This window comes from Halichoerus grypus, chromosome 13 (assembly GCF_964656455.1).
Source record: "Halichoerus grypus chromosome 13, mHalGry1.hap1.1, whole genome shotgun sequence".
Classification (NCBI taxonomy): Eukaryota; Metazoa; Chordata; class Mammalia; order Carnivora; family Phocidae; genus Halichoerus; species Halichoerus grypus.
In genome coordinates, this window is record NC_135724.1 from 87,365,446 (window position 1) to 87,386,623 (window position 21,178).

Consider the following 21,178-nt stretch of genomic DNA (forward strand, 5'->3'; position numbering starts at 1 on the left):
GCTGATTGATGTTACCTCTGCAAAGTGGGATAGAGGGGACAGGTAGAGGAGAAAAACTTTTCATTTTTTATCTTTGTACTCCTCTATAAATTCTAGATGTATTACAAGGAGCATGTATTGCTTGTTTAATTTAAAGAACAATAAGGATAAAATATCCTTTGGCTCACAAAGTAATTAATGTTTAATGCTACAGCTTAACTAAAAAATTGGTGCACTTTTCTGACAAATGCACTTTTCTGACAAATGCACATTCTCTAAAGAAAAAATGCAAACACTTGGGATAAAATCAGTTTACATAAAAACATTAACGTTTCCTTGTGTTGTGTGTTTTAAGACTCAGACAGAAGGCAATATATAAATGCAAAGTATAATTAGGTAATATATTTTTCTCTTGGTATCACTTGATGTAGAAAGGCACTAATGGGATATTTTTAGAATTTTCTTGCCACTAAATCATTATTGCTACCATTAAGCAATTATATTATCTACTATTATCTTTTTCACAGTTTCCTACAAGGGGATTTCTCCAAGTCAAATGTTAGCTTTTTAAAAAAATATAACTGATTTCAAATTTTAATTAAGGGCATTAACTCTTTACTCTGTGCCCACATTATATTTAGAAAAAAAATAAATACCAGAGAACTCATTACCTTGGTTGAATAATTAGTGTATTAGAACACGTATTCTTTTCAAAAATAACTTGCAAGGGCTGACTTTCTTGAAAACACACATTATGAGTTCTTCTAATACCTTAAAAAGAATAAAGCAATCTGTTAATAATTTTAAATGCAACATGAACTATTTAAAAAGTCTACGTTTCACAGCCACGTTAAAATAATAAAATTAAAGAAACATTTCCTATCTGGCAGGTGCCCGTAGCTTGAAGGAGCAGAATTCCTTTATGAAATGTGTTTATTGCCCCCTAGTGGACACCATGCAACATGCCATATCCTCGGACCAATCAGGCAGTAGAGCTCCCAAGTTCTTTTGAAATACAAGTTATTTCTTAAATTGTGGGTAAAATAGTGATTGCCCACTCTAGTTCATGTGCCTATCATTCTCTTTCACTACCTTTCATCCAGGTTTGATATTTCTGGGTTTCTGGGAATTCTGGAAGTATGAGCCAGCAATGGTAGTATGCATTTTACACACATTACCTATGATCTTCACAACAGCCCTGTGGGGTAGGCACTTAGTCTCAGAAGAGGAACCTGTAGCCCAGTGAGGCTGACTGACTTTTCAAGGTGATGCTATTTTAATAAGTATAGGGAGAATGTGAACCTAAGTTGGAATACAGAGCCCATGTAATGAAATCCAAATGGGCTGTAACTTTCTACAGCCCCATAATGTTGTGGTGAGAATCAGAAGGACTCACTAGAAACAACATTTCTCATCTAACTTGGATTTTTTTTCTTTTAGGGAGGAGGGGGAGAGGGAGAGAGAGAATCCCAAGCAGGCTCCATGCCCAGCCCATGAGCCCGACACAAGGCTCGATCCCGTGACCCCAAGATCACGACCTGTGCTGAAATCAAGAGTCGGACACCTAACCAACTGAGCCACCCAGGTGCCCCTGGGGTTTTTTTAATACAAAATTAATAATGGCAACATTTATTAATTTCATATTTACAGACCACCTACTATGCACAAAGCTGCATTAGTTAGCTTTTGCTGGAGAACAAACCACTCCAAAACTTAGTGGCTCAAAATAACAAACATTTATTATTTCTCACAATTCAGCTGAGTAGTTCTGGTTTCAGCTGGCTTAGCTGTGGCTGGACATCTTGGATGGCTTCACTTTCATGTTTAGGGCCCAGTGGGACAACTGGCATGGCTGAGACTGCTGGGACGGCTGAGGCCTCCCACCACATGGTCTTAATCCTCCAGAAGTCTACTGTGCAGCACTTGTTCTCATGCTGAGGGAAGGGTTCCTGCTTTCACAGGGGAAGCTGCCAGGCCTCTTAAGGCCTAGGCTTGCAACTCACACAATATCACTTCTATTTAATTGATAAAGCAAGCCCAAGGCCAGCCAAGATTCCAGCTGGGGAAACAGACTCCAGCTTTCGAAGGGTGGGAAGCAGCAAATAATTTGTGAGCACTTGTCTGGTAATCTACTACACAGGAACAATTTCAGGAGCTAGGGATTAGCAAAGCACAAATCAGACAAAAATCTCTCTCCTCATAGAGCTTACCTTCTAGGGAAGGGAGACAGACGATAAGAAAATAAATAAGTAAAATAATTGATAGGTCACATCGTGGTAAGGGCCACAGGAAAAAAGCAAAGCAGAATGGGCATTAGGGGTGCCAGTCATGGTAGATAGCAATTTTAAATAGAGGGGTCAAGGAAGACCTCATGGAAACGAAGCCATCGGAGTAAAGACCTGGAGGAGGAGAAAGAGCAAAGCAACATGCTATCTGGAGAAGGAGCTTGCTAGGCAGAGGGCTCCCAACCCATGTAGGACCTTATTGGCCACTGTAAGATCTCTGGCTTTTACCCTGGGTAAATGGGGAGGGCTTGGGGGGAGGCGTTGAGAGAATTTTGAGCACTGGAGTGACATATCCAACCTATTTCATCTTTGCACTCATCCATACATCTTAGATGTACTACAAAGAGCATGGCACTGCAAGGAATTACTGTGATTTCTATTTTGGGAAGACACAAAGCTTGAAAGTTGGCATAATTTACCCTATTTTAAAAACTATTTCCAAGTTACTTTTGGAGCAACAGGTATTAGATGCTTATGGTCTAAAGTTCAAAAGATACCAAAGAATAGTCAGTGAAAAGTAAGTCACCCCCAACCCCTGACTCCTGCCACCCCCCTACCCTCCACAGAGGGGACCACTGTTAGCAGTTTCTTAGGTATTCTTAGAAAGAGCCTTGGCATATGCAGCACGATCATACCTCTAGAACATACCTCTAAATATTTCACTCAAGTGAATACTGGCATGGCCAAAGATGTCCAAGCAGAGAAATGTCTAATTTCCTTGTCATTCCTGATGCTCCTTTTCTTGCCACTTGCTTCCTTCTCCTTTTTCCTTATCGACAAGTGCTAAACACTTTCAGCCTATACCTTTGCTCCCACTGCTTGCTCCTCATAGAATGCCTTCCCATTTCCACCTCCTGGAAACTCACTTAGTCACTCACCTAGTCACTAACCACCCAAGCCTTTCCTCTTCACCTTTCTCTCCTCTGAATCTCTGGCCCAAAGAACATCTACTGTACCCTTTCTATTTTATCTTATTTTTTTAAGTAGGCTCCACGTTGGGCATGGAGCTCACATGGAGCTTGAACTCACGACCCTGAGATCAAGACCTGAGCAGAGATCAAGAGTCAGACACTTAACTGACTGAGCCACCCAGGCGCCCCTCCCCCCCCGCACTGTACCCTTTTTAAAGCATGTACCTCTTCACTGCAGTTTTTCTAGTCTTCTAGTTTAATAACAATTTTCCTTGATAGGATACAAATGGGATAAACATTTAGAAGTCCTGTTTTCTCCCTGGGTCATTTATTAACCTTATCTTGTGCTGCACAAAGTACTGGACCATAATGCAATAAGGAGTTTTGTATTAGAATGGACTTCCTTCATGGAGAAAATCTTACTACTAAGAACAACAACTGGGGCGTTTGGGTGGCTCAGTCAGTTAAGCGTCCAACTTGATCTCAGCTCAGGTCTTGATCTCAAGGTTGTGAGTTCAAGCCCCGCACTGGGCTCCACGCTGGGAGTGAAGCCTACTTAAGAAGAAAAAAAAAAGATAACAACAACAACAACAGCTGAACTAAAGCAAATGCTTAGTCACATGTTTGGCTTAAATTCTGGCATAAGCTCCTTAATATCTCACAGACCCGTGACAACAGCTTGGGGCCCAGCAGCCAGGCCAACGATCATTCTGAGTAGTAGTGTCTCATCCCATCTGCTCCTGGCCATGGGATTCCTGATGCTAGTTCTACTTGCCACTTCATAAGCTCAATTTGGAACTTCCCTCAGTGGGTCCAGAGAACTCTTTCAAACCTGAAGAAGTACAGCTAAGGAACAACCATTATTTTGGAGATGTTACATTTGTAGAGTTTAGAATTTCAGAGGTCAGTGATACTTCAAAAATCTTGTAAGTTATTTAAATGGGACCCAATCCCTATAAGTTCACTGTTAAGCAAGTTTAAAGTCATTAGTACATCGGTAGAATGCCCTTTGACAAAAATTTGAAACCTTGAAGTGGGATTCCAGCCCTCTTGATATCACTTCATTAATACATGCGTATGAATCAAAGTTTTATTTTCACTCAGTATCCCAGTGCACTCCTCTTCTCTTATGGAAGCCCCTCTCTGCTGGAGGCCTGTCTCTTTGAGCCAGGACAGAATACATTAGCATGTGGTGTGTATCAGAGAGTGTGCTTCAGGAACTCACAGACTCATTTTTAGCAATTCTAAGGCCAGTGCAAAAAAAGAATGGAGAATTGGTGGAATTATTAATAAAATAAACATTTCAGGTAAATCTTGGTTCTCGATGATACAAATCCTTGTTTCCTGTTAGCAGATGCGAAATAATTCAAGAAATCACCGTTCTGGAAACTTTTCAAGGTTAGATTTAGAGAAGTTAGTCTTTTTTAGTAGCTCATGTTTTTTCAATTGTTTTCTATCAATGAAGAGAGCCAAATTTACATCACTGTCCTTAATTCCTTCCCAAATCCCAAACATGTATTTCTAACAGCTTATGGGCTATCTCTACCCAGGTGATTTTTCTCAACTAAATCTGAACAGTGTTTCCCCACCAGATTACAGATATAAAATCGCAAGCATAATTGCTGTGTGCATACAGTTTTGGAAACTATAACTACTCCAGTTACCTAGCAGCATCCATGTTCTCCGGTCTCCTTCCTTCCTGAATTGGCCCTTCCCCCTTTCATAGCAGCCATGAGGTTGGAGGGGGGACGGACTCTACTTCCAGCATCACTGATAGGCCCTCATTGGTACAAACCAAGTGTGATCTTATCCCCCCGCAATTAAATTTGGACCAGATATGGCACTTAGAGATGGGAATGCCCTGGCCACTAGGACTGATTTAGGTTGGTCCAGTCAGAGCAAAGTCTAGCGCTTTTGTTCACTTGATACGTAAGGCAAGGCTCTCTCTCCCCCTGGATGTGAAAGAGGAAATATTTAGCCCCGGCTGCTGCTACAAGCCGCCTGAGCACTGAAAGTTTGTAAGAGAAGCCTTAGGATAAAACACATGGAGGAAAGTAGAGCTGAGTGAATTTTAAAAAGGAAAGGAGCGCCTGGCGGGCTCAGTTAAGCGTCTGTCTTGGGCTCAGGTCATGATCCCGGGGTCCTGGGATCGAGCCCCGCATCGGGCTCCCTGCTTCTCCCTCTCCCTCTGCCCCTCTACCTGCTTGTGCACGCACTCTCTCTCTCTCTCAAATAAATAAATAAAATCTTAAAAAAAAAAAAGAAAGAAAAGAAAAGAAAGGAGGAAAAGAAGCAGTAGCTGCTACAGCCTCGATCGAACCACGCCTGTGACCTAATTTTGAACTTTTTTCATTTACAAGAGCCAATATTCCTCATTATTAAAGTCAGTTTGAGTTGGATTTTCCATGTGTTTTTTTTTTTCCCTGTTAGTTGCAACTTAAGGCATCCTAACTCACAGCTTTCCTACAAAAGCTATTAAAAATCAACCGATTACAAACATGGATTAGACATTACTCTAATTTAAGCTACTTGAGAGATTCTTAAGAAACTGAAGGGGCGCCTGGGTGGCTCAGTCGTTAAATGTCTGCCTTCGGCTCAGGTCCTGATCACAGGGTCCTGGCAGCATCGGGCTCCCTGCTTGGCGGGAAGCCTGCTTCTCCCTCTCCCTCTGCAGCTCCCCCTGCTTGTGCTCGCTCTCTCTGTCAAATAAATAAATAAATTTTTTAAAAAAGAAAGAAAGAAACTGAAAAGTTGGTTGTTTGAAATCTAGCTGGAAATAAGGGATGAGGGTCATTGTAATAACAGCAATCATCGACGAGGTAGTACTTCCCTCCGCGTCAGACACCACGCTATGTGCTTCACACTGTGATCCTGCTTCACGTTCACAACAACCCCGGAACACGAGCGTAGGTAAGATTATCCCCATTTACAGAAAAGAAAATGACAGTACAGAGAACTGATGAGAGAAAAACTCTCTAAAGGCCTGATATACAAGGGAGGCCATCTTAGATTTCTTCCTAAATTCACATGACTGTATATAAACTTTGTTCAAACCAAAAGCCTGATTTATGGCCTGCCATGCATGCAATGTACATCTGCTTTGTGATGAGTAGCCTAAAGGAAAGCCATCTTGTCCTTGAGGCATCTCAGTCAATGCTCCTGCTCCCTGCATTCCTTTACAATGAAACTCGTGATGCCTGCCTACATACTAATCTATAATCTTTTCAGCTTTTACAAGATGTAAAAATGTGCACGCACTCTCTCTCTCTCTCAAATAAATAAATAAAATCTTAAAAAAAAAAAAGAAAGAAAAGAAAAGAAAGGAGGAAAAGAAGCAGTAGCTGCTACAGCCTCGATCGAACCACGCCTGTGACCTAATTTTGAACTTTTTCCCTGTAAAAACTGTTTATCCTCTGGAACACTTTCTTCCCTGTGAAAAGTGTGTTTCCCGGGCAGTTGTCCTAACTTGGACTCGAATAAAACTCTCTTACTTTCTGAGATTCTACAAGGTTTGTTCAATTTGCGTTGACAAAGCTTATGTACTTTCACAAAGCTAATAAGAAGTATAGAAGAATCCACACCCATGTCTGTGATGTCAAGGCATGCTGTGCTTTTAATCATGCTCTTTATGTGATTCTGCTATTATGTGAACTAAAATTCAAAGGGGGAAAATCACATTAAATCATTGATATTTTGCAGGGAAAAAATTAATATAATACAAATAGGAGCTTAAAATATTAAGATAATTGTCAGGCAAAGTAACAGATAAAAGATAATTGTAACATTATGATAACCTTCCAGAAGACCATTCCACTACAAAAAAAGATTTGGACTAATATCACAAGCACGAGTTTTAAAGCATACAATTCTACCTGCTAACTTCAAATAAAATAACAGCAATCATAAAAATTATAACTAGAGCTAACACTTAGAGAAGGTGCCAGGCATTCTTTTAAACACTGTGGAACTCTAACTTCCTATAACTCATTGAATCCTCACAAAAACCCAAGAATGCTGGCACTAACATGATCCCCATTTTACATTTAAGGCAAATGAGGCACACAGATGTAAAATAATTTGTCCAAAGTATCAGCAAGGAAAGGGCAGAGCAGGATTCCGCCCCAAACTTTGTGGCCTCCAGAATCCATGTTCTTAATCACTGTGCTAGAGATACTGAAGCATGTAAATGTCCTGTGAGTAAAACATTTGAATATCTACCTGCAAGGCTGTGAGGCAGGAAATCTGTTTTACAGCTTGGTGTGACAGAGAGAATGTATAAAGGTTTTGGCTCCTACTACTGGGGCTCGACTCAAAGCCAGGCTCGGCGACTTACTAGTTTTGTGACCCTGGGCCAGTTACCACGCTTCTTACTATCTGCCTCCCAGAGGACTTTCAATACAAGCTGGCACTATTCCTTTCTGTTCTTACCAAAGAACACTGTTTCCAAGGAACTCTTACAGAATATCATCAAGCAGCCAGTTAATTTTAGAACCACCTATTGTTTGAATTCAAGTGGACATTAAAAAAAAAAATTGGTTTGTATGCAGGCAAAGCTTGTGCCGCTGACAAGTTGGAAAAGGAAAAATACCAATCACTTCATAATACTTCTACAGAGACAAGTAAGATAATACTTTTCAAGTACTTACAACGGCTCTACCACAAAACCAAATTCTAAGCAGTAATGCAATGAGAAGTCTTAATATGCAGTTTGAATATTCTAAACCTAAAAAATATTAACAAAAAAACCACAATACTTTAAACTAGTTTTAACGAGACCTACCATGTCTGCAGAAGAACTGAATGACGACTTTGCACAGATCGGAACTGGTGAATATTTTGCACTTCTCTACATTTCTTTCAAGGGAATTCAGACATCTAAAGATGGGCAGAATTGACTGTAACACAAATACAACATAGAACAGCAGATACTTAATATGGTTGTTCTATTAGTTTAAATGAACTAACAAAAGAAGAGCATATATATTCCTAAGTGAATATATTTGCCTTGCATTGCCTTTTTAAAATATTTTTAAATTTTTATTTCTGTTTTGAACTATGTAACTATGTGATGTCAACTTTAAAAATAAAATGGCCAATATTCATTTTTTTTCTGGGTTGAAAAGGTATTTTCCCCTTCTTTTAACACTTTGTTTTTTTCTCTTTTTAAATTTAAATTCAATTAACATATAGTGTAATATTAGTTTCAGAGGTAGAGTTTAGTGATTCCTCAGTTGCATGTAACACCCAGTGCTCATTACATCAAGTGCCCTCCTTAATGCCCATCACCCAGTTACCCCAACCCCCCCCAGCCACCTCTCCTCCAGCAACCCTCAGTTTGTTTCCTATATTAAGAGTCTCCTGGGGTGCCTGAGTGGTTCAGTCGGTTGAGCGTCTGCCTTCAGCTCAGGTCATGATCCCGGAGTCCTGGGATAGAGCCCCACGTCAGGCTCCCCACTCAGCGGGGAGTCTGCTTCTCCCTCTACCCCTCACCCCGCTCATGCTCTCTCTCTCTCTCAAATAATAAATAAAATCTTTGAAAAAAAAAAAAGAGTCCCTTATGGTTTGTCTCCCTCTCTGGTTTCATCTTCTTGTATTTTTCCCTCCCTTCCCCTGTGATCCTCTCTTTTGTTAAATTCTTAAGAATTTAAGAATTTAAATTCCACATATGAGTGGATTCTATAATTGTCTTTCTCTGACTTATTTCACTTAGCCTAATACCTTCTAGTTCCATCCATGTCATTGCAAATGGTAAGATTTCATTTTTGACGGCTGAGTAATATTCCAGTGTGTGTGTGTGTGTGTGTGTGTGTGTGTGTGTACACACACACACCATATCTTTACCCATTCATCTGTTGATGGACATCTGGGCTCTTTCCATAGTTTGGCTATTGTGGACATTGCTGCTATAAACATTGGGGTGTCCTGCATGCCTTTTTAACCATGTATTAAATGCAGAATAGATGACATGTACTATGTAATAAATATTTCTACACTACAAGAGAAAACCAGGGCCACTTATATTTACCTTCATTCCCAATTTGCAATTTAAATTTGATGTTGTCGAATCATTCTCATTTACTTTCACTGAGGTTGACCATTGATAATGTTGAAAAAACACAGGAGAGAAGAGGACACATCCATATGCTGATCGACAAGAATTCACAGATCTTAAAGCAAGCTGAAAAATAAGAGATATTAAGGAAAAAATCAACTTTCTCTAAATGATTAATTCAAAAAATTCTATTATGTTTAACACTGCAATTAAATGTGTTCAAATAAGCCTATGGGATGGTAACTGCATTATATGGACTACATTATAAATATGAATTATTATAGATACTAAATGGGTAGCATCATACACTGTATATTGAATTTGCATACATATACATACATGGATACACATCTGTATTGAATACATACAGGTATTAACTCTAAAGTCTTGCAGGTTGAAATTGTAAAGTTGTGAATGCCTTTAACTTTTATGCACAAAGTGACAGAAGGCAATGTAAGAGGGGGCAAAAAGATAGCAGCAGAATGGCAATCTCTTGCCTCATCTAAAGCGAGAAACCGTCGGACAGCTCCAGCCAACTACTTCCACTTGGGAATGCTGGCCCCAAACTGTCAGATCTTCTAAGCTTTTAAGAGAAGCAAGAAACTCAGATCTTTATATGGACTCTCCCAATTTTTAAGCTTAGAAAATTATTTCATTAAAAAACAAAACACAGTGCATTCCCACAAAACACTTCTGCAAGCCATATCTAGCCTCTTGACCACCAGTTTGCAATTTCTGGTTTAAATCTCTTGTGTTTCTCTGCATGATTTTTATAATATGCTCTCAATGTATTCAGATATATAAAATAAAGATGAACAGTGAAAGGGATAATTACAATTTCTGGGTTTCCTAGTTAACATTCAATCTGGGCTGGGGTCTTTAAACATCTTCTTTTGCCTTAATAGATGGTATATTTGTTAATTTTCTTACTTACACCTTTTTCAGATGGGTCTAGCCACAGCTCGTCACTGATTCGTGATAGAGCTTGGATTGCTTTCCCAAATACTACAGAGAAAAAGAAAGGTACTGCTTACATTCTTTCCTCAAACAATAAATACAAATCATAGGACTACTTCAGCATTCACAGAACTCAAGTTTTAATGCATAAAGAACAATGTTTTATAGACTAATGCTAAAAATTGCTTTAAATACATAATAATACTCTTGACAAAATGCTAGACACACAGTAAGAGCTCAATAAATTTACAGCATGTGCAAAATGATAAAATGCACACTCTTCCTTTCTGTATATTTGCATGGGGCAACTGTGGAAAGCCAATTTCCATACTAATGTATTTTTAGATTTGGTTTAAATAAATATATTACCCCCCCCCAAAAAGAAGTGTGAAAACAGAGCATGGAGGGATTTGAAGGGATTTAATAACTTCAGGGGTGGCAAGGTCAAAACAAGTCACGAGAGAGAAATTAGAGGCACTCAAGATGCATCTCTGATATTTGAGGGTAGCACGCAAGATGCCAGATCTTCCCACCAAACACATTCAGATGCCCTGTAAGGAAGAGAGGCTAGGCTGGGTGACCTATTTGTCTAATCTGATATGACACTGTTAATATTCTAAAGAATTATGAGTAAGTACAAAATGTGGCAAACACATAGAGGATATTATGCGAGGCCCACGTGGTTATTATGCGAGGCCCACGTTGGGCTCCATGCTCAGCATGAACTCTGCCCCTCTCTTTTTCTCCCTTCCCCCACTTGTGCTCTCTCTCTCTCAGATAGATAGATAGATAAATAAATAAATAAATAAATAAATAAATAAATAAATAAAGTGGATGACCACACCAATCCACAGAACAGTAGAAAAAAGAAAAAATTCCAGGACATAAAATCAGATTATAATGCTTAAGAATCAGAAGTGTGTGCATTGGGGGTGCCGGCCTGAAACTGAGATGGGATGATGGGGGGGTGGGGGGAGATGGAGGCATTTCTCCCTTTTTACCACTTCACATTCAACACTTCCTCCTGGAGCTGCCTGACGCAGACCTTTCACTCATCCGATGCCTAGTTTCTGAGCACCCACTACGTTCTGAGCACAACCCACTGTGATGGGGGTAGAGCAATGAACAGGACAGGAACAGCTCCTGCCCTCACAGTGCCTTGCGTACAGTCCAGGAGGAAAAGCAAAAACAATCATACAAATAGTTGTTTATTGAGAACCGAGCTATACACTGCGAGAGAACTTCTAGAACGCTGAGAACCTGTAACCGCTGGGAGCTTGTGCTTCCCTTTCCTGTTCTTTACCACCGTTCCATGGATGGCCTCAACCCAGGGGAAGCTAACCATGACACAAGACGCCATTCTACGATCACTTCCGGGTTACAATCTGTAGGAAACCGTTCTTTTCTTAAAGAGAGACATCCCCAAGGAACTTAACGTTTAAGTACATTCTCTTCTATTATTGAGCTCTTTACATGCATCTGTTTCATTCCTACAACAAGCCCTGTGACGAAAATGCTGTTATTATTCTCATTTTTACAGATGAGGAAACTGAGCCCCACAGTGATTCAGTGGTTTGTCCCAGGTCATACATCGAAAAATGGTAGAATCTGAATAAAAACCAGGTCGATGCTTTCCTCGTGGCACTAAAATACTTTTTACTGTCTAAGCATCATTTTTTCCCCCAACTCCTCCTCACGCAGTCCTTATCATTCCGAGTTTGAGGCCCACATTCCCAATCTCTGTTCCAATGGTGCAGTTTCATGTCATGGACACCGAGGCCAATGAATACTATGCATACATAAATGCAGATGGGCCCTCTTCCTCCCCTCGGAAGCTACTAGGAGCCTGGGTGGGTGGCGGCTGTTCAGGGCCAGGCCTTGTGTCGCCATACCCTGCGCATAAAGGACAATGGGGAAATCGCCCCCATGAATCTTAGTCTTTCTCTTTCTCTCTCTTCTTTTTTTTTTTTTTTTTTGCTTTCCCTTTTCTAATTAGGAATGCAAGAAAAGTCGCTCCACCTTTCACCTGACTGCCGCTCATCCCGCACTTCAGCATGGCCGCGAGCCCTAACAAGCCGCGCTCCAAGGCGCGCCTCGGCTCGACGGCCCCAGATGCCCGGATGTCGCCCGCTCTTTTCGAAGCTTCGAGATCTTACTCCTCCCGCCCCCACGCCACCATTTCCCAAAGAGCCGCTGTTTTACGGCGGGGAAGGGCCTCTGCGGGCCTCCGTAGGCCGTCTCCTGCCGACGTCATCTGTCATTGGCTGAGAGCGAGGTGGGCGGGGCGCCGAGGAGCCCGAGGAAGAAGGCGGCGGCGGTGGTGGTGGTGACTGAGCGGAGCCCAGTGACAGGATGGTGAGGACGGCAGATGCGGCGACCGAGGCCTAGCTGTGGGCCGCGGTGCTGCGTCCTTGGGAGCAGCTAGGAGTCTCTAGGCGAGGGCGTGGGCCATTCCGGGGGTCGTGGCGGGCGCAGCCCAGGGCCAGGCCTGGAGAAGGCCCAGGGGGAGGGCAGGGGAAGATGAGGAGCAGCCACCTCTGGCCTCGGCCCGGTCTGGCCTCGCACCCCCGCCCCAGGGGCCAGAGGACGTCCGAGGGGGAAAGGGCCCCTCTCAGCGGCTCGTCCTGTCACGAGACCCGCACGCCCGAGTCGGGAAAGGCCTTTGGGCCTGGGCCTCCAGCGTCCCCGAGAAAGGGGCACGGTCCCCTCCTTTTCCAGACGTTTCCCTACTCCTGTCCCTTAAAAGGCCCCTCCCGCTGGTTGGGGTATACCGGTTGCCACCCGCATGTGTTGAAAGCTGGCTTCTTGGATGCAAAACGGGAAGTAACGAGCAGAATCCCCTATCCATTTTGGTTTGCCATCTGGGGTAAAGGGGTCCAAACTAAACTATCCCCTTCGCCCCTGAAATAAAGTGCAGCTGCCATTGAAATGTGGTAGCGAGTCCTCAGGGGACTGGATTTGGCTCTTAGAATGGCTGGAACTCTTGTTTCCTAAATGGTTTATGAGCTCCCTGAAATTGGAAAATTTTGTGAATATGTGTGTTTTTCCAGGTAAGGAGCCAGTGTTGGCGCCAAGGGGTACGTTGGGGAGTTTTACCTCCGTCGTTCATCAGATTGCCCAGCCAGCTTCAAGGCAGGCCCCCAACCCGCTGGCCTCCGATAGGTTTCCGCCCCTAAGAACTTCCTGCGTAAAAACTCAGGAGCTGCTACTGGAGAGGGCTCGTAGCTGTAATCAGATTTTCAGAGGTGCCCTTCACCCCCTAAAAAGTTAAGAACGTGTTCAAAAAGGAGCTCTGATTATCTTGCTATTTGTGTTGATGAGGGTAACTCTAAAGGGACTTTTCTTTCTGATGAGCATCCATTGCATTTTTAAGATTATCACAATTCTGTGACAAGCATAGCCTTTGAGGTGGCTTATAGATGTGACAGCCAAAGATTTATGGTTTATGCTTCTTTAGTGTCTTGTATATGTGAAAGGCTTTAATCCCGTTTTTGATTTTTGCTTCTAAACAGACTCCAGTTTAGAGAGATGGGTTTACAGTAATTTTGAGACAGTTTTGAGAAGATGACATATGATTCCATACTCATGTTTCTAAAGTTTTTTCTGAAAGATGAACACTTTTTTAGGGTAGTTATACTGGAACATAACTTGTCACCTGAGATAGAACTGGGTAAAATTTAGCATTAGCTGATTCTTTTATGATTAAAAACCTTTCATTTGGCAAAGTAGGCTAGAAATGATCAACACTCAGTAGTGTCCAGAGCCTATGGGCAGCGAATTCAGGTGTGGAGAAGGTCCAATTTTAGCTGGAGGAATGTGTTTGGTTTTTTATCATCTTTAGTTGGTGACTTCACCATCTGATAATGTATTCAGAGTGCTGTGTTAGATCTATACAAAATAATGATCTAGCTGCGGCATAAATTTTCCAGCTACTAGAATTTTGAACATAAGAGAATTAAAATCAGTATACTTGAGGAATAATTAGTCCTGAAGAATCCACAAAATGTTAGCTTTCTTTTACGTTGTTACTGATGAATTGTCCAAATGGTCTTATAAAATTCTAAACAGAACAGGAAACGGAAGGGAGTCAATATAGAGAATAAGATTAGAAGTAGAAAAAATTGACAAGGCAGATTTTTTTTTTAAGAGTGTGTGTGTGTGTGTGTGTCATGTTTAAAAATACAGCAAATGGTTCTTTTGGTATTGTTTTGAGCAAAGCCAGTTTTTAACATTTTCTTTCATAACACTCAGAAATCATTAACAATTGTTTGCATATTCATTTGATATGAGTTTTTTGTTGCTCTGTTTTTGGTTTCTTTTCGTTGCTTTCTTTTAACATTGGTCATGTTTCACCCTTTTTTTTCATTCCCCTGTCTGCAATCAACTTCTTCATTCCACTAAGGCTGGGCACAGAGTAAGTTTCTTCTCTTAGCTCGTACTAACAACGGTGGTCGGGTGGCTGATTACTGGGATTTTCACCCTTTTACAGTCTATCCAACAGGAAGTAGCCAAATTCCTATGCTTTGATTGGGTTGGTTCTTTATTTGAATTTAACAAGACTGCCATTTCCAGGATCTTTTGCTTTCTCAAAAGACTATAAACTTTGTCTAACCTGAACTGTCCAAAGTGTGGAATTTGGGCAAGGACATTCCTCAAAGTATGACATTTGTTATGTGACACTGTTTCCCCAATAACTTAGTCACCTATATGAAACAAGAGTTTTAGTAAGAATCTTTACTAGTTTGAAATAATTTTTGTTTGCTCATTCATATAGTTATATCTTTAAACTGCTAATAATCTGGATACTCTTTGGCATAATCCATAATACATGATAGAATTTAGGTCATCGATCATTATAAAGTATCATGTCATACTAATATTCTTTTTAGCACATTCAGATTGAACAGCTCATTCATTTATCTTTCATCCTGCAGTAGACATAGACCCTTTATGAGTTTGAGGTTCTTTTTTTTTTAATATAGAAATCTATTTTTTACCTTTTTCTCAAATGCCAGCTGCCTACATTAACTATGTACTTCAATCCCTATCTGAAGGGATCCCCCTCTAAAGATGAAGATTGTTCTCTCTCCAGGTACTTTTGCACTGATTACCAAAGAGGGTGGAAACTTCATAGTGGTTTTTAGTTTTACACTAAGATGTTTTATCCACTAAGATCTGGATTGAAACAATTAAGTCATTGAACAAATACCAGCTGAAACTACTCTTTAAAAAGAAGAAACTTATTTAACAATTTATTTTTAAAGTGTGCTAGTTTTGTAACCTTGTGTTACTTCAGTTACTCTGTGTCCTTTGTAATCATGTTGATATTTGTTGCAAGATGAATCAAGTTTGTTTTAGTAATAATTCTAGTTTCACACATTTTGTTTTTGATTAATTTAAGTTTAAAAGTCTATGGTGGCAAAACTTTTCTGTTTTTATTCTACTTTATATATTTAATGTTTTCTTGGATGATATTAAGGAAGAGTCATGCCTTCTTTAAAAGCTGTTAAAGGGCATGTACATTTATGGATGGGATGTCTGTGTGGGAAAACATCCTGTTACAGAATGAAGGTGTTTATACTAATCAACATGAAGAAATTGATTGTTGTCCTTTGGACGATAAATAGTTAAAATGACCTTTTGACAATATTCCATTAAATGACTGAATTAAGTGATGTTTATATGTCAATTTTTTAAATTGTAAAATTAAAGTTTTACAGGATTGAGGTTTTTTATTGTTATACTTAAGTGCAAAATTTATTTTTGTCATCTGAGACTGTATTACAACTCTAAACCACCTCCTCCTAAATTCATCACTTATTTAGCTGATCTTTCTCTCTCTCTCTCTCTCTCTCTCTTTTTTTAAATGCTCAAATGCACATGAAAGACTGTGAAGATGTTATTTTAGGTTTGGGAACCAAACTGAAGATACATAGGCCATTTAATGTAGATAGTAAAAATATGACAGTGAGGATTTCTCATAAGGAAGGAGGAGAGAATAGTGATCAGAATTCAAAAGCATGGGTTTGTCCTATTGAAACTCTATGAAACATAGGCTGTTTTTATTCCTTTGTCTATATAGTTAATAGTTTTTAGTAACAAATATTGTAAATTTTGGCTACTTTTCCTCCAAAGAGTTTCAGTCTAGTAAACATAAATTATAGAATTAAGTTTTTTCTCTATCACTACATTTTTAACAATTCTCTTTATTAGTGTTCCTGGAACGTTGGAATCAGTACACTGTGTTTTACATTATAGCTGCAGAAATATGAATTACCCTATCACTCAAAAATGCCAAATTCCATAGGACCCCGTAGTATATTTTTCATTTTGCAATTTTTTAAGTTCAGTGTCATTTATAGGTCTCTAAATGAATTGCTTGAGAAAGCCTGATTTTATTCTTGGTAAATAGAATGATGACCTGTATTATGTATACACACGGTTTATGACCAAAATAAAATAAGGCTGATTAGAACAGAGTATGTTACCATATGTGTCTTTGTTTAAATGGTCATGGTAAGAACTGTATGGATAACTTCCGCTTCTTTGGGTTCTGGAATCTCTGCTTAGTTTAAAGGGGAGTTAAGAGAGGAGAACATCTTGTTTTGACGTCATGTTTGACCTTACACCTTGTCTCACCTTGACACTTTAAAGTTGGTGTTGGTATTAGGAGACCTGCACATCCCACACCGGTGCAACAGCTTGCCGGCTAAATTCAAAAAACTGCTGGTGCCAGGAAAGATTCAGCACATTCTCTGTACTGGAAACCTTTGCACCAAAGAGAGTTATGACTATCTCAAGACTCTGGCCGGTGATGTTCATATTGTGAGAGGAGACTTCGATGAGGTGATGTATTTCTCTTTACATTCACAAATATTTCTTTTCTTGATTCTTACATATATAAGCTTTATCCTTTACACCTGAGTTTTGCAATTGTCGAGGTTTTTTTGTTGTTGTTGTTAACTTCCCAAATACAAATTTACTACACATACTTGTCCCTTACTCTTTGAAAATCACCGATGTTAGACTACTCGGTAAACATATTAAATACTTGTTCTAAACTAAATTGATTGGGGCACCTGGATGGCGCAGTCATTAAGCATCTGCCTTCAGCTCAGGTCATGATCCCAGGGCCCTGGGATCAAGCCCCGCATCGGACTCCCTGCTCCGCGGGAAGCCTGTTCTCTCTCTCCCACTCCCCCTGCTTGTGTTCCCTCTCTCGCTGTGTCTTTGTCAAAAAAATAAATAAGGGGCGCCTGGGTGGCTCAGTCGTTAAGCGTCTGCCTTCGGCTCAGGTCATGATCCCAGGGCCCTGGGATCAAGCCCCGCATCGGACTCCCTGCTCAGTGGGAAGCCTACTTCTCCCTCTCCCACTAAAAAGAGGGCGCCTGGGTGCTCAGTTGTTAAGCGTCTGCCTTTGGCTCAGGTCATGATCCCACGGTCCTGGGATCGAGGCCCATGTCAGGCTCCCTGCTCCGTGGGAAGCCTGATTCTCCCTCTCCCACCCCCCCGCTTGTGTTCCCTCTCTCGCTGTGTCTCTCTCTGTCAAGTAAATAAATAAATAAATAAATCTTTAAAAAATAAATAAAATCTTTAAAAAATAAATTGATATGGAATAAAAGTGATTTTGTCACTTTTTTATAGTACTATCATTTAGTTTATAAAATTTTTATTACAGACTTACCACCACCGCTGCTATCCTGTTCCAAGCCACCATATCACTTTCCTGTGTTCCAACTTTCTCATTCTACGCTTCCTCCCTCCATAGTTTGTTCTCCAAGTCGCAACCAGTGTGATCCTTTTTAGGTGAAGTAAGATCACATCACCACTATGCTGAAAACCCTGCTGTGGCTCTCTAACTTCAGGGTTAACTACAAAGGGGCATGAGGAAGTTTGGGAGGTGATAAAACTGTCCTGGGTCTTGATTGTGGCAGAGCTTACATAACTGTATGCATTTGTCAAACCCCCTTAAATTGTACACTAAAAAGAGTAATTTTACTGTATGTGAATTATACCTCAATAAACCTGACTTTAAAGAACAAAGAAGTTCTGGGATTGCAGCTTTGTCTATTAGTTCATAATGAGATTTTAGGCAAATTACATCCTTTTTCTGGCCTTAGTTTCCTCTTATGTAAATATGATTGGAATAGATGATTTTTAAGATCCCAACCCATACTAACATTATATGATTTAGCATGATAAATCTGATGTGTGAAGAATTTCCTTTGTATTTCTGGTAAGCTTTTTCATAAATCATTTAACTTCATTGGTGCTGTTTACTGGGGTTCCTTTATACCAAACTGAATAAGCATAGTGTCTTTTTCTTTTTCTTTTTTCTTTAGTGGATTTTTTTTTTTTTAAGATTATTTGTTTATTTATTTGACAGAGAGAGACACAGTGAGAGAAGGAACACAAGCAGGGGGGGTGGGAGAGGGAGAATCAGGCTTCCCACGGAGCAGGGAGCCTGACATGGGCCTCGATCCCAGGACCGTGGGATCATGACCTGAGCCAAAGGCAGACGCTTAACAACTGAGCACCCAGGCGCCCTCTTTTTAGTGGATTTTAAAAAAGAGTTCAGATAATCTTTCACCTGGGGGCAAAAGACAGGGAGATGAGAAGGGAAGGGGCAGATTTCTTGTCAATAAATAGAATATAGGTTTGGTTGGTTAAAAACATATTTGCGGTTCTGTTTGTGTTATGCTAAAGAGAGTTTCAGTAGCAAGAATTAAAATTTTTTGCTTCTGATTTGGCTCAACCACTTACTAGCGTGTGACCTTGGGCAAGTTATTTTAACCTCTCTTTGCCTCAGTTTCCTCATCCATAAAATGGGGATCATAATAGAAGCTACCTCTTGGGATTGTCAGTATTAAATAGGTTGATATTTATAAAGCCCTTAGTGCCTGCTTCATACTAAGTGCTATATGGGTGCTAACTATCATTATTATTTGAAGCCATCTATATAATAAAGTCTGGGATATAATTTGAACACACTTAGCTTATAGGTCATATGCCTAGGATTCTTAGGTAGAGGAAACTCACAAATACGGGGGAATAATTATTCTCTACAGCATTCCCCAAAGAACTCATATTCTGTTTAAAAAAAAAAAAGATAAACACGAGGCAGGGATTGCTTGATAAATTGCAGTTTACCTGGAATAAGTTATGTTTTGAGCATAGTTGTAGCCTTAGAGACTGAGGAGAAATCAAATATTTAATAAATGTGTTAGTTGGGGAGCACTGTATCAGAATATCCACATGGGATTGAATATTTAACCAGGTTTTTAAAATATGAATATCTCTAAAAATATATGTATATTTTTATGTCTGTTTCTTATTTTAGAATCTGAATTATCCAGAACAGAAAGTTGTGACTGTTGGGCAGTTCAAAATTGGTTTGATCCATGGGCATCAAGTTATTCCATGGGGAGATATGGCCAGCTTAGCCCTGTTGCAGAGGCAGTTTGATGTGGACATTCTTATCTCAGGACACACACACAAATTTGAAGCATTTGAGCATGAAAATAAATTCTACATTAACCCAGGTTCTGCCACTGGAGCATATAATGCCTTGGAAACGTAAGTAGTAATTTGGGGATTTTTTAAAGTTAATAATTGCATGTGTGACATTTCATAAAGAAGAAATGCAACCATTTCAATAATTATAGCCTTTTGGGCAATCTTCTTTTGGTGATTATTTTCAGTATATAACAACTAGAATTCTCCTTGAATCCAAACTGTTGTAAATTGAAATTTTTAGTGCTGGTGCTTTTTAGTACAAAACTGACATTATTTATATTTTCTTCCAGAAACATTATTCCTTCATTTGTGTTAATGGACATCCAGGCTTCTACAGTTGTCACTTACGTGTATCAGCTAATTGGAGATGATGTGAAAGTAGAACGAATTGAATATAAAAAATCTTAAAAGCCAGGCCTGTCTTGCTGGGCTTTTTTTCATTCCCCTGTTCAAATCAAGTAATTAAACATTTATGAGCCACAAAATTGTATCACTTTTATAATATTTTGCAGTAAAATATATCGTCTTCTGTTAATACAATGTTCTAAGCTTCTTGTAAACTATATGTTCCGTTTCCATATATGATTTCTCTGAGGAAATGTCCGTCATACAGTAAATGGTCCCATGCTAAGAAAAATGTACCCTTGTAAATATCTTCAAAGTTGATATCTGGAACTTTATTACAAAAGTAGTGCATGAGGAAAAAGAATCTAGACTTTCTTGTATACATTTTTCTCTCCAGTAATAAACAGTTACCTTTCATTTATACTTTCTTGATAAACTGTGTTTTAATTTTTAAAAATCATAAAAATTAGAGACCATATGAAACTGCACCCAGGCATCAAAGTGATGAGGTAGATGGGTTGACCTTTCGCGGCTCATTTCTTACAATGTTCTGGGTCATAATGTTGGGCTCAGATTTGACCTTCTAAAGAATATACTATATTGGGGCGCCTGAGTGGCTCGTCATTAAGCGTCTGCCTTCGGCTCAGATCCTGGACCGAGCCCTGCATCGGGCTCCTTGCTCAGTGGGGAGTCTGCTTCTCCCCTGCCTGTCGCTCCCCCTGCTTGTGCTTGCTCTCTCTCTCTCTCTGTCTCTGTGTCAAGTAAAATCTTTAAAAATATATATATATACACTATATTGACATTAGCAATAATTCCTCAAACTGTTGCTTTAAATTGCCCTATTCCTATATTTCAAGTTTTAATTTGTGTGTGTGTGGTTTTTTTTTAGAAAGGAAGCACAGTAGAGTGAATACATAATGTAAAGAATCTTCTCGGTACAATTACTCCCAACTTACTCTAGTTTGAGAGTCTGGCAATTTTCATAAAATAGGGCAAATTGATACTTCCATTTTTAAGTTGTATTCAAGCAGTAAATATTTATTAAACACCTTTTTTGCAAGTCTCTATAAATGCTATTCTGTATCAGTCTATTTCAGAGCTTTCCTTAGCCCAATCAAGAAAATACTTGTAGG

General features: G+C 39.8%; 2 protein-coding genes across 2 annotated transcripts in view; one reads left to right on the top strand and one right to left on the bottom strand.

The window, feature by feature from the left end:
- The window catches only part of RAD9B (RAD9 checkpoint clamp component B), a 36,495-nt gene extending 24,110 nt beyond the window's left edge, over positions 1–12,385 (bottom strand). Inside the window, exons 1-5 of the mRNA XM_036103444.2 lie at positions 12,204–12,385; positions 10,162–10,232; positions 9,201–9,353; positions 7,956–8,070; positions 651–750 (exon numbers count right to left, since the gene is read on the bottom strand). Coding sequence (XP_035959337.2) covers positions 651–750; positions 7,956–8,070; positions 9,201–9,353; positions 10,162–10,232; positions 12,204–12,240 — 476 coding nt within the window. The 5' untranslated portion in view covers positions 12,241–12,385. The remainder of the gene's footprint in view (positions 1–650; positions 751–7,955; positions 8,071–9,200; positions 9,354–10,161; positions 10,233–12,203) is intronic.
- A 24-nt stretch (positions 12,386–12,409) lies between these two features.
- VPS29 (VPS29 retromer complex component) lies at positions 12,410–20,468 on the top strand. The gene is made up of 4 exons (XM_078060998.1): positions 12,410–12,539; positions 16,839–17,030; positions 19,525–19,760; positions 19,991–20,468. Exons 1-4 carry the CDS (start codon positions 12,537–12,539, stop codon positions 20,106–20,108), a joined length of 549 nt encoding a protein of 182 aa, XP_077917124.1. The 5' UTR covers positions 12,410–12,536; the 3' UTR covers positions 20,109–20,468.
- The last annotated feature ends 710 nt before the right edge of the window (positions 20,469–21,178 follow it).

Coding starts and splice junctions, on each gene's coding strand:
- VPS29 (XM_078060998.1), top strand. Junction 17,031..19,524: donor TGAGAGGAGACTTCGATGAG/GTGATGTATTTC, acceptor TTCTTATTTTAG/AATCTGAATTATCCAGAACA. Junction 19,761..19,990: donor GCATATAATGCCTTGGAAAC/GTAAGTAGTAAT, acceptor ATTTTCTTCCAG/AAACATTATTCCTTCATTTG.